General features: G+C 30.1%; 1 protein-coding gene across 1 annotated transcript; it reads right to left on the bottom strand.

Moving 5' to 3' along the window:
- Positions 1 to 836: 836 nt before the first annotated feature.
- On the bottom strand, positions 837 to 16189 carry LOC109050782 (DCC-interacting protein 13-alpha-like). Its single transcript, XM_042766891.1, has 22 exons — positions 15970 to 16189; positions 15208 to 15306; positions 13498 to 13557; positions 13347 to 13418; positions 13180 to 13267; positions 11906 to 11947; positions 11753 to 11811; positions 10587 to 10733; positions 10398 to 10480; positions 8975 to 9108; positions 8706 to 8919; positions 7555 to 7597; positions 6852 to 6908; positions 6631 to 6722; positions 5708 to 5888; positions 5530 to 5578; positions 4404 to 4578; positions 4137 to 4173; positions 3861 to 4007; positions 2865 to 2915; positions 2667 to 2756; positions 837 to 2157 (listed from the first exon to the last, which is right to left on the bottom strand). Exons 1-22 carry the CDS (start codon positions 16021 to 16023, stop codon positions 2008 to 2010), a joined length of 2124 nt encoding a protein of 707 aa, XP_042622825.1. The 5' UTR covers positions 16024 to 16189; the 3' UTR covers positions 837 to 2007.
- Between the last annotated feature and the right edge of the window lie 873 nt (positions 16190 to 17062).

The following is a 17062-nucleotide window of genomic DNA, read 5'->3' as shown; positions in this document are numbered from 1 at the left end:
TCTTTTGGTTGCTTGGCTGCTTTTAATAAACGACTTGCTTGTTTATTTGTCTTAGGCTCTTGGAGAGCACCGAGGACACAAGCGTGGCCCCTGAGGCTCCATTGTTTAGCAAAGAAATTACCAATTAGACTTGTTTAAATGCAAACCAAATGAAGACCAATTAGAACCTCACTCCACCTACAATACAAGCAATTTACTCTGTATTTTACAAGAGATAATCCAGCTGCACAAGTTTGGAGAGTTTGATGGAGCTCATACTGAGGTTGTTTTTAAAATACTTGTAATTAAAAACTAAATTTTTATTGGATAATATTTATTCTTAGAAAATATGTGACATCTAGACATCTTAACCTAAAGATATTATTAAAAATAATAATATTTGCTTATAAATAGTAAGTTTAACGGCATTTAAAAATTGTTTAAAGCAAAAAGAATTAAGTTGAATCTATAGTTTTTGCATATATATATATATATATATTGGATTTATTGTACCCCTTATAATACCTGTTTGTCATTTGAATAAATTTTTAATAAAAAAAAAATAAGATTTTTAACCAGAGTGATGGAAAATAATAAAATATATAGATTAACCCCCTTTAAGTTCAATTTAATTTAGCTCGCGTTTATTATATTTTCATTTATTTATTTTTAAGTTTTATTTGTTTTTGTGTGTTTTTTTTTCTTTGTATTCTTTTCAATGTTGGATGTAACTGTAACAATGATAATACCTGTTTAATATTTGAAGAAGTATAATAAAAAAGTAATGGGAAAAATAAATAAATAAAAAGACACTTTAACATATATTATTTCTGTAAGGCAAGTCAAAGAAGATCAGCTGTTTTAAAAGTTTTTTAATACCAATCTTCATTGTACCCCATAAATCCATCAACTGATTTTGTATAAAGACATTTAGACACAAACGTTTTCTTAAAGGTTAGAAATAATCATGTACAAATTAATGCTGCAAATGCTTCAAACTTAATAACAGACTGTCATGTAACAGAAAGTGTCTCAGGATATGAACCATAAATGAATGAGACAGTATTTAATTAAGCAAAACAATTCCACCATGTCAGATTTTTGAAGAAAAGCAAAAACGAATATTTCTGTTTGCAATTCCATCACCTGTTTCTTTTATCCACAAGCTGAAGCATTTCAATATATTGGGCCATTATGTGCAATGCACTTCAAAAATATCTTATACAAAACAAAACAAAATTATGTCATCCAAAATTTAAAGGCATTTGATCAGATGATTAAAAAAAATTAATCCTTAGTGATCAGATAGAAACACTGTGTGATTACATAACTGTCTGTAAAATTAATCAAAGAAATGAGTGTTTATAGATGAAAAACATTAGGAAACATGGTTGCAATAGCTTATAGACAAAAATCAGAACTGTATTAATAACAAAGACAAAAATATAAATCTTTTTGAAATGCAGTAGGATGAACCTCACAGAATCTCTCAAGAACGGCTCATATTAGAAAGAATTGATTTGCATACAGAAAATGCCTGTTTTAGGACATTTAAGGTATTTAGTATTATTTTAATTACCATAATACATCACGTTTTTGACACATTTTGCGAAATTCACTCTAAATTCTGTCACCGTTGACATGATATGAACGAAAACACATGCAGCCTTAAAACATTATCAGTGAGAACATACAGTATTAAATCAGTTATTATTCACACGTGCAATTTTAGCGAAATATGAAGGCGCAATAAATGTCGCCTTACGTCTTCATCGTGGTAGTGGATTCATTTACACACTTACATATATAAAACCCTCTAAAAACAAATGCAGTTCAATAACGGATATGGTAAAAATACAGGATTCCTACAAATAACAACTTTTGATAAGTTTTCCCCAAAGTGTCTATATGAGTTTGTTTTTTTTTATCATATTTTGCAGTCACATGTTTTAAATCATTGCTTCTGGAGGCCACTCTGAAGAACAGGAAGTGATATATTCGTGGAATCCAAGCACAGAAGGGTTTTCATCAGGCATCGGATTCGCCCTTTTTCTGCCCCTCCTCTCCTGCGTCGCTGTCCTCTGATTGGCTGTTGCTAAGGACCAAGAACTGTCCATCAGCAGCTGGTTGGCCGGGTCGACTAGAGGCTGCTATCAAACGGCTTTGTTCCTCGAGATCCTGTAGGTTTGGAGAACACAGGTTTGAATTTATTTTATTTTTTTAAGAAATTAATACTTTTATTCAGTAAGGATGCATTAGATTAATCAAAAGTGACGGTAAAGTCATTTATAATGTTACAAAAGATTTCTATTTCACATAAATGCTATTCTTTTGAGTTTCTATTTATCTGTGAATCCTGAAAAATATATATATATATCACAGTTTCTACAAAAATACACATTGTTGATAATGAGAAATGTTTCTTGAGCAGCAAAGCAGCATATTAGAATGATTTCTGAAAACTGGAGTAATGATGCTGAAAATTCAGCTGCGCATCAGAAATAAATTACATTTTATTATATATTATTATATTTATTATATATTATATTTTGAATATATTCAAATAGAAAACACTTATTTTAAATTGTAATAACTTTTTACAATATTACAATTTTTACTGTATTTTTAATCACATTAATGCAGCCTTGAGAGACTTCTTTAAGAATCGATCCAAATGTTTAACTTACCTTCTCGATCTGTTTTTGTTTATGAAGTTCTTCTTCTTGTTTCTCCTTGGCTTTGTCCAAATCTCTCTGTTTCTGTGTGGCTTTGCGGTCCTATCAGGAAAAAATATGTGCATATTCATGCATATCATCAGCATTATCAATTTTATTTGACTGGACATGAATTTCTGCACAGATGGAGTCATTTGAAATCAATCTCACCATCTCAGAGTGGAGGGCGATCTGCTTCGCCAGTCCTACACTGTCACAGATCTAATATTCAAGAGCATCAACATCACCAAGATCAGCTTAAAAAGATCTCAAAAACATGTCCTTATTAAAGTATAAGTTTATACAAGTATATAAAATAAGTAAAAAATAAAATAAAAATAAAACAGGTAAAATAATATTATTATTTATAATTACAAACAAATTATTTAGAAATATGTTTAAATAAAATTCTATAATTAAATAATATACATATATATTTTATACATAAATAAAAAATATAAGTAAATAAATTATAGCATAACTTAATATAATATATTATCTAATATTTATTTATACAATAACTATTATTGTGTGTGTGTGAATTATATTAACTTTATAAATATAAATGATATATTATAGAGTAATATAATATTATATAAATATATATTTTATAGTAATATTATATTAAATTATTAATATAACAATTTATAATATAAATATTACATAATATAAAAATTATATGCTTTTACGTATACTAAAATTATAGTATAATGTAATATATTGATATATTTAAATATACATTATTATAGTAATATTTTTATATTAATGTAATATTAAATTATTAATATATTTTATATATTATATATATATATATCTATATATATATATATAGATATATATATATAAATTATAATACAACCTACATATATGTAACTTAATATATTAATATTATTTTAATATATTATGAAATTGTATCTATAGTTTATATATAAAGTTTCTATTTTGTTGCACCTTTTATATATATATATATATATATATATATATATATATATAATATATATATATAACATAACATTTTAAAATAAATAATTTATTTATTTTATTTTTTAATAAATAAATAAATTTTATATTATATATATATATATATATATATATATATATAATATATATTATTTATTTATTTATTATATATTTTTTTTAATTACTCTGCGATCAAGGTATTTGTACCTTCTCTCCATCATTGTTTGACTCAAAGACGTAGCAGACTGTGACCGGTCGTCCGTCCTCTCGTCCTCCTGCCGTCGTCAGCACAAAACCAAACAAGCGCTTGTTCTCCCGATGTGAGGCACACAGCACAACGCTGGAGAGAGGAAACTGAGGGACGACAACAAATACTGACTTCAAAACAGCACTGGATTCGGTTTGAATACATGAACCTTACATTCAGTGACCAAAAAAGTAACATAGATCACAAAACTGTTCAATAATTAGTTAAGGACCTACCCGCAGTCTTGTGACTTGCGTCTGTGGGTCAACAAGCCTAGAAATAAACAAACAGAAGATTTTAAGAGACATTAAACTATGCTGTAAAGTAACCCTAGATCAAAATCTTTCACATTTTCTTAAGTAACATTTGTCCATGCAAAACTCACTGCCACAATATGGGTGGTTTTGCACCAGAGTTCAATATTTTGGGTTGGGGTTTGTTCAAATCATGACACTGAAGTGCTTGTATAAAGACAGGATCAGTTCAGCGCGGCTGTAACTCACTTGAGGCATTCACACGTGACGAGCAGATGAGACTCGGTCATCCTGAAGATGTTGTGAATGGCTCGGGCTGCCAGGATCTGCCTCATGGTCTCATAGATGACGTCTGCGCTCTCTGTGGCCTTCACCTCCATGGAGCCCAGGAACCGAACGATGAAAAGCTGGTGCAGAATCGAGTCTGAAACCACATGCGAGACTCGATCTGACTTCACACCAACATGAAATCAACACTGTCTTAATAAAAGTCATATTGTGCACGTATCAAAAACTGATTTTATAATCTTGCTTCAGAATGGAATAACTTGCTCTGCTTTTCTACTCATGTAGAAAAAAAATGAAAAATAATATTAATTAATCATATCATAGCCGGCTTTGGACAATTCAATAAAATCAGATGAATATAAATCAAGTCCCGGCCTACAATATGTCCCTGAATATTCCATTTCACCAGAAATTACATGACATTATATAAATTAAATGCACTGCAAATTAAGTTTCATGTGCAATTTAAGCTATTAAAGAAATAGCACACACATAAATTTTAATTCAGTCATTAAAACTGAATTAAAATTTGGCATTAAACTGTTAATTAAACATTAACAGTTTGATCTTTTTGTTTTTACTCATGTTCTAATTATATAAACAGGCTTTTTAAAATCTTTTTGAAAGTAGTCTCTTCTGCTCACCAAGGCTGCATTTATTTGATTAAATTGTGAAATTTTATTACAATTTAAAATAACTGTTTTCTATGTGAATATATTTTAAAATGTAATTTATTTCTGTGATGCACAGCTGTATTTTCAGCATCATTACTCCAGTCTTCAGTGTCACATGATCTTCAGAAATCATTCTAATATGAAACACTTCTGATTATTATCAATGTTAAAGGCAGTTGTGCTGCTTCATATTTTTGAGGAAACCCTCATAAATGTTAATTTTCGGGATTCTTTGATGAACAGAAAATTCAAAAGAACAGCATTTCTTTGAAATAGAAATCTTCTGTAACATTTTAAATGTCTTTACTGTCACTTCTGATTCATTAAATGTGTCTTTGCTGTATAAGAGTATTAATTTCTTTCAAAACAAAATCCACAGAGTTAATAGTTTATACATATTTTCATAAATGTACCTTCACTTTCTTCAGATTTTGTCCCTCCAGATTCTCCAAACGGGTTGGTTTCTTTCAGAAAAGGGAATAACACAAACCAGAGCTTAGTAATTCCCTAATAACAATCAACAGTAAACTGTCCTCTTTTTCTAATCATTTTGAAGCATTCATAAACATGAGCCAGAGATTCAAGCACAGACCTGCCCTGAGCGCCGCTCTTAGCCTCACTCGTGTGCTCCTCGCTGACGGGTGAGATGATGTCAAACTGAATGGGCGTGTCCGGAGCCACCAGCGAATCCAGAGACAGAGACGACAGCGCCGGAGACTCGGAGCCCGCAGAGCACTGACTGCCTGAACGACCCGTTTTAGATCGACCTTGCCTTCAGGGGCAAAGAATTTAAAATCACATCTCTCAGATGAGGGAATGGATCCTCTGCAGTGAATGGGTGCCGTCAGAATGAAGGTCCAAACAGCTGATAAAAACATCACAATAATCCACAGCGCTCCAGTCCATCAGTTAATGTCTTAAGAAGAGAAAAGATGTGTGTTTGTAAAAAAAAAAATCCATCATCAAGACGTTTTTAACTTCAAACCATTGCTTCTGGTTAAAAGATGAGTCCATAATCCATAATAACGCTTCCTCCAGTAAAAGTTAATCTCCTGTTTTTCTCTCACATCAAAATCCAGTCACATATTTGTTTATATGTTTTGAACTGTTTTGGCTTGTGCTTGATCTGTGCAGATTTCTCTCCACATTCAGACGAGGTGACTTTTTCACCGGAGGAAGCGTTATTATGGATTATTGACTCTATTATATGTCTTAATGATGGATTTGTTTCTTACAAACACACATCTTTTCTCTTCTCCAGACATTAACTGATGGACTGGAGTGGTGAGGATTACTTGTGGATTATTGTGATGTTTTTATCAGCTGTTTGGACTCTCATTCTGACGGCACCCATTCACTGCAAAGCATACATTGGTAAGCAATGCTTCATTTCTCCAAATCTGATGAAGAAACAAACTCATCTGCATGTTGTATAATTTGGTGGTGAGGATATTTTCAGCTAATTTTCATTTTGGGTGAACTAATCTTTTAAGTGCTGTTGTGCTGACACTCACGTGCTCGGTCTGAAACTCTCGTGCCGCTGCTGGAAAGATGGTGAAGGTGTTACAGCCTCCAGAGCCGACTGATTCACTCTCGCTGCAATTTCCTGCCGACACAAGAAACATTAGCAATAACTGACTTTAAAACGCATTAAAGTTAAAGTTTATGATGTTTGCAGAGGTTTAGGGTTTCATGCACGAGAGTAAGAGAATTAAGATCTGAATTCCACACTCACCTCTGGGTTCTCACTGAGGTATATCCTCTTAGAGATGTTGTTTATTGTCGCAATCCACTAAAATAGAAAAAACATGTAAAATAATTTTGATTGGTGAATCTAATGGAGGCCATCAAAAGCATGTTTAGAGTCATACTTCTTCCCAAAACTAATTTTGCATAGAAATAATAATAAAAATACCTTTAGCACCATTAAGATATTTCATATTATGAATTATGATTATTTTCCCCACAATTTTCATTACTGTAATGAAAATGAAGGATTGAATAAATAAATAAATTGTATTTGTCCTTCTACTGCTTTTTTTATGCTGATTGTAATTTTAAAGAAACAGGTAACAATTACAGTAATGAGAAAAAAATAGAGAAATCAATCTAATCTTCGGATTTACTGCTCAAGAAACATTTCTGATTATTATCAATGTTGAAAACAGTGCTTTATATTTTTGTGGAAACCGTGATGCATTTTTTTTTTTCAGTATTCTTTGATGAACAGAAAGTTCAAAAGAACAGCATTTATTTGAAATAGAAATTTTATAACATTATAAATGTCTTCACTGTCACTTTTGATCAGTTTAATGCATCCTTGATGAATAAAAGCATGAATTTCTCAACAAAAAAAATCTTGCTGACTCCAAATTTTTGAACGGTTCTGTAATTATAATTTCTTTGATTTTGTCGTGAAATCAACACCACCTCCTCACCTCCTCGCAGTCTTTCCTGCTCTCTGCCTGTAATATGACGGCCCTGCGGTACACGGAGAAACAGCCATTCAGTGAAAGCAGTGACTCAGAATGACCCAATATCTGGCAGATGTACTAAGAAAGGATAAGACAGCCGTTTACCTGCCTGATAAATATTCAGTTGAGTTTAAACTTGGGAATTCACTGGCAGCACTTTTACAGTGTTTACATTCCTTATTCCTACACTAATACCAGAAGAACAGGAAGAGTAACCAAACCATTTTGGGGATTTTAGATTTTCCCACCCTCACCACCAGATCATCCCAGATGTAGATGAGTTTGTTTTTTCATCAGATTTGGAGAAATGTAGCATTGCATCACTTGCTCAGCAACGGATGCTCTGCAGTGAATGGGTGCCGTCAGAATGAGAGTCCAAACAGCTGATAAAAACACCACAATAATCCACACCACTCCAGTCCATCAGTTAATGTCTTAAGAAGCCAAAGGCTGCTTGTTTGTAATAAACACATCCATAATTAATACGTTTTTAACTTTAAACCATTGCTTCCGGCTTAAATACGAGTCCAAAAGCTATATTAACGCTTCATCCGGTGACAAAGACCATCTCCTGTTGTCTCTCACATTAAAATCCAGCAAAATCCATCAAACTATTTGTTTAGAGCTGTTCTGGACTGTTTCAGCTTCTTGTAAACAGTGCTCGATCTGTGCAGATTTCTCTCCTGATTCAGAGACCATGACTTTTTCACCGGAGCGTTATTATGGATTATGGACAGTGTAAAGTTAAATCGTCTTAATGATGGATTAATTTCTTAGAAACACGCAGCTTTTGTCTTCTCAAGACATTAACTGATTATTGTGATGTTTTTATCAGCTGTTTGGACTCTCATTCTGACAGCACCCATTCACTGCAGAGCATCCGTTCCTGAGCAAGTGATGCAATGCTACATTTCTCCAAATCTGATTAAGAAACAAACTCATCTACATCTGGGATGACCCGAGGGTGAGGACATTACCAGCAATTTTTTATAACAAGTCAAAAGCATTTGCAAACAGCTTTTCAGTAACCACAGAGGATGAATATCTGCAGTAATACTGTAATAACTACTAGTAGAAGAATATGCAATAGTCAGAACTGTACAAGACAATCTTACTTCTTTCCATCAAAAGCTGTGATCTGAAAGCAGAAGCGTCGGTCATCACAGTCCACAGCCATGACGGAGCAGTTGTCGATGTCCATAACGAGACCTCCGGCTACGTCTCCACGCGACTGGCTCATGAGGTTTCCTCCCTGCGTGAAGAAATACTGACGGTCCCAAGCAGACGACACCAGACCCGTTTTACTGTCGGGAGAAGCATGAGATCGTTAGAAATGCAGACGGCTGAAGCACAATAATGTGCACGCAGTGGCTGATGCTGTCGTGGCGGGTCAGGTTGCGGTTCACAGGGATCTGGTTGGGGTCCGGGTCGGGCATGTAGAGCGGGTCACTGGCCGCTTTCATGTCTTGAATCGCCTGCTCCGTCGCTTCAGCGTCACTGTCCATTTCCCTGCGAACACTACGAGCACAAAGAGAACAGAGTAATGACATTTTGGGGGAATCCATTAACTATTCTTCACATTTGAAATAAAACACATGCAAACACACCCCATTTATTTATTGAACTGTCTTGTTAAAGTAATAACTGAAATGTGCTTTCATGCAAAGAATATATTTTATTAACAAGTGCACTTAAGTTAAACATTACTTAAACAGGATCGATAGTGTGCAATACTTTACATATTGTAAAAAATATAAGATACATATAAGATACATATAAGATGCATTTAAGATGCATTTAAGATACATTTAAGATACATTTAAGATACTTAAAAGTTTTGGTTTTTAATGTTTTTGAAAGAAGTCTCTTCTGTTCACCAAGGCTGCATTTATTTGACCAAAAACAGATATATTGCAAAATAAAATTACGATTTAAAATAGCTGTTTTCTATGTGAATATATTGTAAAATGTGATTTACTGCTGTGATCAGAGCTGAATTTTCAGCATTATTGCTCCAGGCTTGGTGAATGCTGATTTGCTGCTCAAGAAAACATTTAAAAAGCAAATGTCTTTACTGTCACTTTTGATCAATTTAATGCATCCTTGTTGAATAAAAGTATTGATTTCTTTAAAAAGAAAAAATTATACTGACCCAAAACTTTTGAACAGTACTGTAAATACTATATAAATATTATTATAGGGATCATCATTATTGACTCATAATTATCTTTATGTAATGTTGATTCATAATTATATTTATGTATTAATAAATAGTTAACTGTTTATTACCAACCCTAACCAATAAAGTCTGAATAAGATAAATAAGCTCTGATATCATCTGTATTGAAATATGTCACTGATAATTAACCAAACTAATCAGGCCAATACTGATATGTGCATCAATATATTGTAAAACCTAGTTAAATCAATACTTATAACACAACTAACATATCATAAAATGATAAAGTTCTATAAATGTATTGTGATCCTTTACATCAGATGCATTAGTTAAGCCTTTGGTTATTTTAGCATTATTTATATACTATTATTTTATTTCATATTTTGAATTCGTTTTTATATTTGCACATTTCATTTTTATTTTAGTTTAAGCTTTAGTATTTTTTTTTTTTTTTTTTATGTTTATTTTTTTTTTTTTTTTTTTATGATAAATATAATTTATATATTTTTTCTGTTTTAATTTTAATGTTTTAGTAAACAGGTCAGACTAAAAATGTTTTCACGTTTATATTTTTGTCTAATACTGATCTTTATTTCAGTTAACAATAACAACACTGACTGAAACTCACTTCTGCACGCTGGTGCCAATGTTGGTGAGAAACTCCTCCCACTGCTGCGTCAGATTCTCTGAGCCCAGTTTGAAAAAACTGATCTGATGATATGCAAACAATACTGAATTATAAACCGCCTCTATTATCAGGTGGTGCTGTGAATGGATAATGAGGGCTACAGTTCATGTCTGACAGCTGTATGAACACCTGTGCCTGCATGTATCCCAGCAGCGGCTCCAGCAGCGCCATCTTCTTCTTGTACTGCAGCATGTTGAGCGATGCAAAGTAGTGCATTATGGTCTCGTGCTGTTTTTTCCTGGACGTGTAGACGTCCTCCATCACTTCATTCTTCACCTGCAGTGAACACATGCATGATGGAAGTTAAATGCAGGGCGGGACATGATTTTAACAATTGGGAATGGACTGGATGGTGAAAAGTGCCTCTAGAGTATGAATAGAGCAAAGATTGCTGGAATACGTTTTAAAAGGAAATACTATTCAGTTTTTCTACTTAAAAATGTCATGCTTTGTTCAATGTTCCTTGCTGTCGTTTCCGAAATTTACGAGCAATTTCTGAATGTGTTTTTTATTTGTATTTTTTTTTCTATGGTGTAAGACATGCATTTAAAAAATAAGTTAATCAGTGAATTAATCAGTGAAAAAATTATTTTAGAGTATTTGCAATGTTATTATGGTTAACTAAAACTATAAAATCTTTGTTGCTTTAAATAAAATAAAAGTTAACTGAAATAAAATAAAATATAAAAATAACTTTTTTAGTACGCTTATTTTATTTCAGCTAGTTTCCCAGGCAACATTTCTCTCTTTTTTTCATTTAGCTTGATAACCTGATGTACTAAAATGACTGAAACTGAAATAAAAATTAATAAAAAACTATTTATAAACTACAAACGCTGATAAAAGAACTAACAAACTAAATAAATAAATAAAAAGTACAACAAAATTACTAAAACTTTAGCCAAAAAAGCAAAAATATAAAAATAATACTAAAACTATAGTGGTGTCTCAAAAATACTAAAATAACACCGAAGCAAATGTGATGTAAGATTATAATTTAAAATAACCTGCACTCACAAAAAAAGTGCATTAAGAATTAAAAAAAAAGTAGATTTTAACTGTATCTTGTTCTTTTCTCATCCTAGACAAGGACACAGGTACCTGCCGACGTCTCAGAGTAACGGATGCTCATCCATCGGTGGTCAGGTTAACTCTCAGTGTGTGTGTGATTAAATGAGCACATTAAGACACACACACACGTTACACTCTGTACGTGTCAATATGAGGACAGGCAGAGCGGCATGCAAACCAACCAGCTGTCAATCACAAAACACTGAATTCTCAAAATGCCACACCTTCTCATTCTCCTTTCGTTTAGACAGACGACTGTATCTGTTGACGGCTGTGTCGTGATCTGAAATCAAATATGTCGAACATAATGAAGCAAAAAGTAATGGTTACATTATCAAATGATGCAGCAATTATGTCGGAAAAAAGTAAGTGCTTACCGTCACTTGCAATCTGAAACACTTCCTTCAGGATGACAATCTCTAGAGACAATCAGAGGAGGAACAAGATTTCATTACTTGAAATAAAATATCAAAATATAAAGTATCAAAGTATTAAAATATTAAAATATATTATAAAGAAAATTCAGCTAGTTGCCAAGGCAACGCTACTTATTTTATTAGGTTTAACTTGATATAATAAAATAATTAAAATGAAAACTGTAGACATATATAAAAAAAAAAAACTACCAGGAAAAGACCAAAAAACAACTAAATCTTTAACTAAAATTAGAATGAAAATTTAAAATACTCAAATAAAAATTGTTTCAAAATATTAATAAAAACTATTATTTAAATTCATTATCCTGATGATACTAAAATCACAGTTTTACACAGGTGCTAAACAAAGAAATTATTAAATGGGCATGAAACATTAACATATAGGTAAATTACTTTTTATTTGAAAAGAATAAGAGATATTAACTGAAATATTATATATATATATATATATATATATATATGTCATATATATATAAATATATATAATTAAAATTATATATATATATATATATATAAATCAGCCAGTTGCCAAGGAGACATTTCTCACTTTAATTTTAAAAACCTGATGTACTAAAATAACTAAAACTTAATTAATAAAACTATATAGATATATAAAAATAAGGCCAAAAATTAAATAAAACTAAGTTAAATTAAAATGAAAAATATATAAATAAATAGTGATTCAAAATACTAATAAAAACTATAATAGTATAATAATAGTCTAAATGATTCCATAATAGCACTGAATTACACAGCTGCTTAACAAATACATTACTTGATGAGCATGAAACGTTAATATATAGGGAAATTACTTTATATGTGAGAAGAATGAAAGAAATAAAATATAAACCAAGTAGTTATACTAAAATAACTAAAACCAAGTTAATAAAACTATACAAAAAATACTACAAAAATTACTAAAACTAACTGAAATTAAAATTAAACTGGATTCAAAATAGTAACTAAATGCATCTAAAATGTAGCGGTGTAAAATAATATTATATTACACAGCTACTTAACAAATAAGTGACTAAATGGTCATTAAATGTATGAAAAGAAGGAGAGACATGAGATTGCACAGATTACACATCTATTAACAATCAATCAAGCCGTTTAGAGCTTATATAAAACAAATATTTGACAACAGAATAATAGTCCAATCAGAATGAAGCATTCTAGAACGCTCTACCCCATGATGCACTGCTGTCTCCTACCTCTCAGGTCTCTCTCCTGAAACTGTGTGATGGGGAACATCATGGCGTCTGCGAGCTGAGTGGAGAGAACGGCGTGACACGAGCTGAGCTGAAAGAAAACACACACAATCACACACACACACACACACACTTCCACAGCACCTTCGTTACATATTACGAGTTCTGACCTCGTCGATGACTTTGGCAAACTGCTGCAAGGTGGAGCTCATGACCTCATCATCACCTCCCAGAGGAAAACGCTGCACAGCAGAGACAGATAACAGAGAACTTCAGAAAGACGAGATATTATGTACAAAAGCATCGAGAGGCAGACGTCACCTGTTTCTCGTAGTCCTTCAGTAATCTAGACGTCAGATGTGTGGCGGCGCTCAGTTCATTCTGAAAGTTGTGAAAGAATGAGTATATTAGTATATTATAGAATTATAATTTTACTTTTTTTACTTTTTTTAATAATTTTAATATTTAACATTTAGCATTTATTCATAATTTAATATTATTTTATCATTTAATATTATGAATGCTTATTTTTATTTATTTATTATTTAAAATTGTTGTTGTTGACAATATAAGTTTAAAATATCAATAATTTATAATATTATTGCATCTCATATAATATAATGAATATTTATTCAGATTTTTATTATTAATATACTGATATTATCATTGATAATAATTTTGTAATAACATCAATATAGTGTTATTATATCTCATATAATATAATGAATATTTATTATTACTTTTAATTACTATCATTATTAATACTGATATGATTATTGACAATAATAATAATAGAGTAATATTAATAATATACAATAGAATTATATCTCATTTAATATGAACATTCATTATTATTACAATTTTAAGAATAATAATTATTATTATTATATTAATAATATATAAAACTATTGTCATATCTTGTAATATAATGAATATTTATTATTATTAATATTTTAAGAATAATAATTATTATTATTATATTAATAATATATAAAATTATTGTCATATCTTGTAATATAATGAATATTTATTATTATTAATACTTTAAGAATAATAATAATTATTATTATTATATTAATAATATATAAAACTGTCATATCTTGTGATATAATGAATATTCATTATTATTAATATTTTAAGAATAATAATTATTATTATAATATTAATGATATATAAAACTATTGTCATATCTTGTGATATAATGAATATTCATTATTATTAATATTTTAAGAATAATAATTATTTTATATTAATGATATATAAAACTATTGTCATATCGTGTGATATAATTGAATATTTATTATTATTAATATTTTAAAAATAATAATTATAATTATAATATTAATAACATAAAACTATTCTCATATCTTGTGATATAATGAATATTTATTATTATTAATATTTTAAAAATAATAATTATAATTATAATATTAATAACATAAAACTATTGTCATATCTTGTAATATAATGAATATTTATTATTAGTATTATTTTAAGAATAATAATTTTTATTATAATATTAATAATATATAAAACTATTGTCATATCTTGTAATATAATGAATATTTATTATTATTAATATTTTAAGAATAATAATTATTATTATATGAATAATATATAAAACTATTGTCATATCTTGTAATATAATGAATATTTATTATTGTTAATATTTTAAGAATAATAATTATTATATTAATAATATATAAAACTATTGTCATATCCTGTAATATAATGCATATTTATTATTATTAATATTTTAAATATTATCAACAACAACAACAATAATAATATATTATTGTTAACAATAATAATACTATATTTTGAAAAATATATTATTAATATATATTGCAGGGGGAAAAAAATATTTTCCCTATCCAAAATCTGATTTCTACTGTCTATCTTTTGGTTTTGGTGTGCAATATGATCATGGCAAGATCTCGACAGGTTGTGTGTGATCCATCCATTCAGACTAAAGTTACAGTCACTGTCACAATGTGACAGCTGAGCGTATATCACACGTCATGTTCTCACCTGAGCGTCATAGATCCTCTGCATGGCTCTGAAGAGCTGACTGAAATAACTGGATGTGGCTGCTGTATCTTCCTCAAACACACCGAGCAGAGAGCGAGTCTGAAAAACACCAGCAACATCCCAGATAGCAACACGTACAGTACGTCTGTTAGAGATCTGGAAAGCATCTGCAGTGTGCAAACATCTGATAGAAGTCTGCTTTACATGCATTCTAAAGCATAAACATCTTAAAGATGTCGTCTATTTGACATCTGATAGGAAACGTGCTATCAGGGATGAGAACCAGACGTGTTTTTTAGTGTCTGCTCATCCACAATACGTCTATATGACGTATTTCCTATAATAAGATGTCAAAAAGACGTTTAGAAGATGTCTTTAAGATGTTTAGAATACGTCTGGATGTTTAGATACGACTTTAATATGCTTTCAGAAAATGTGTTGTTCATTAACAAAAAGTGGATGCCTGTAAAACAATTTCTGAAGCTCTGCTGTGACATTTCAGACTCGGTGTGACAATAAAACTGTGTTCACAGCAGAGTGATGCAGAAACTTACAATGAAGTACAGCATTGATCATGTTTGCTTATATTTCTGTGACTTGATTTCAGAATCATCTGTGTTTTCTGATAACTGATCATCGTCTAATCCACCTCCACCCATCACAAGCTGAAGAGCTCAAGGATCAGGATGAGCAGACGCACAGATGTTTATTATGATCAGTGTTTGTTTGTTTATTTCTGTTAGCTTGCTAGCTAAACGTTACCTGCGGACTGTCCTCCAGAGTTTCCTCTATCGGTAATTTATCGATTCCTGGCATGACTGCAGACTCACCGCAAGCGCTCACCTAACTATTTACTTTATTATTCAGAAACAAAAGTCACAATGTTATAATAATGTTGATCTTCGCTTTATTCCTGACAAATCAACACCCGCCCGGATCCGCCCACGAACGCGGAAGTCCCGCCTCCTCCCGTCCGCTGATTGGCGGAGGCGCTGTGGACGCTATGATGACGTCATTTATAAGCGATAAAAAGCCATTCGTGGCTCTCTGGTGGTTTATTATATTATTATTTTAGAGAAACATTTCATCCACGAATGTATTTTTTCCTAATCACTCATACTTTTTATAATATTTATAAATTCATTAATAAACCTTTCAGAAGTATGGCAGGCTGATAAATGTTAGTTGTTTGTAAAATGTCGTATTAAAATAAAATAAAATAAAATATAAAAAAATTAAATTAAATTAAATTAAATTAAATTAAATTAAATTAAATTAAATTAAATTAAATTAAATTAAATTAAATGTTAGTTTGGAAGTGTGTGGGGAAAATTAAATAATGTTGATTATGTGATGTTAATATGGGTTAAATATTATTAAAATAACAATTCCAATTAATATTATTATATTAGCAACCTTTCAGAAGTATGGCAGGCTGATAGATGTTAGTTGTTTGTAAAATGTTGTATTAAAATAAAATAAAATAAAATAAAATTAAATAAAATAAAATAAAATAAAATAAAATAAAATTAAATTAAATTAAATTAAATTAAATTAAATTAAATTAAATTAAATTAAATTAAATTAAATGTTAGTTTGGAAATGTGTGGGGAAATTTAAATAATGTTGATTATGTGATGTTAATATGGGTTAAATATTATTAAAATAACAATTTCAATTATATTATATTAGCAAAATATTTCATTCATGGATGTATTTTTTTGAGAATCACTCATACTCTTTAAAATATTTATAAATTCATTTTAAAACCTTTGTCAAATGTTGTATTTCAAAAAAATAAAATTAAATTAAATAATATTTAAAAAATGTGAAAGTGTGGCTCTTATAAAAAAAT

Source organism: Cyprinus carpio, chromosome A11 (genome assembly GCF_018340385.1).
Source record: "Cyprinus carpio isolate SPL01 chromosome A11, ASM1834038v1, whole genome shotgun sequence".
In the NCBI taxonomy this organism is placed as follows: domain Eukaryota; kingdom Metazoa; phylum Chordata; class Actinopteri; order Cypriniformes; family Cyprinidae; genus Cyprinus; species Cyprinus carpio.
The sequence above is the reverse complement of the archived record's forward strand: the minus strand, read 5'-3'. Positions and strand labels throughout refer to the sequence as shown.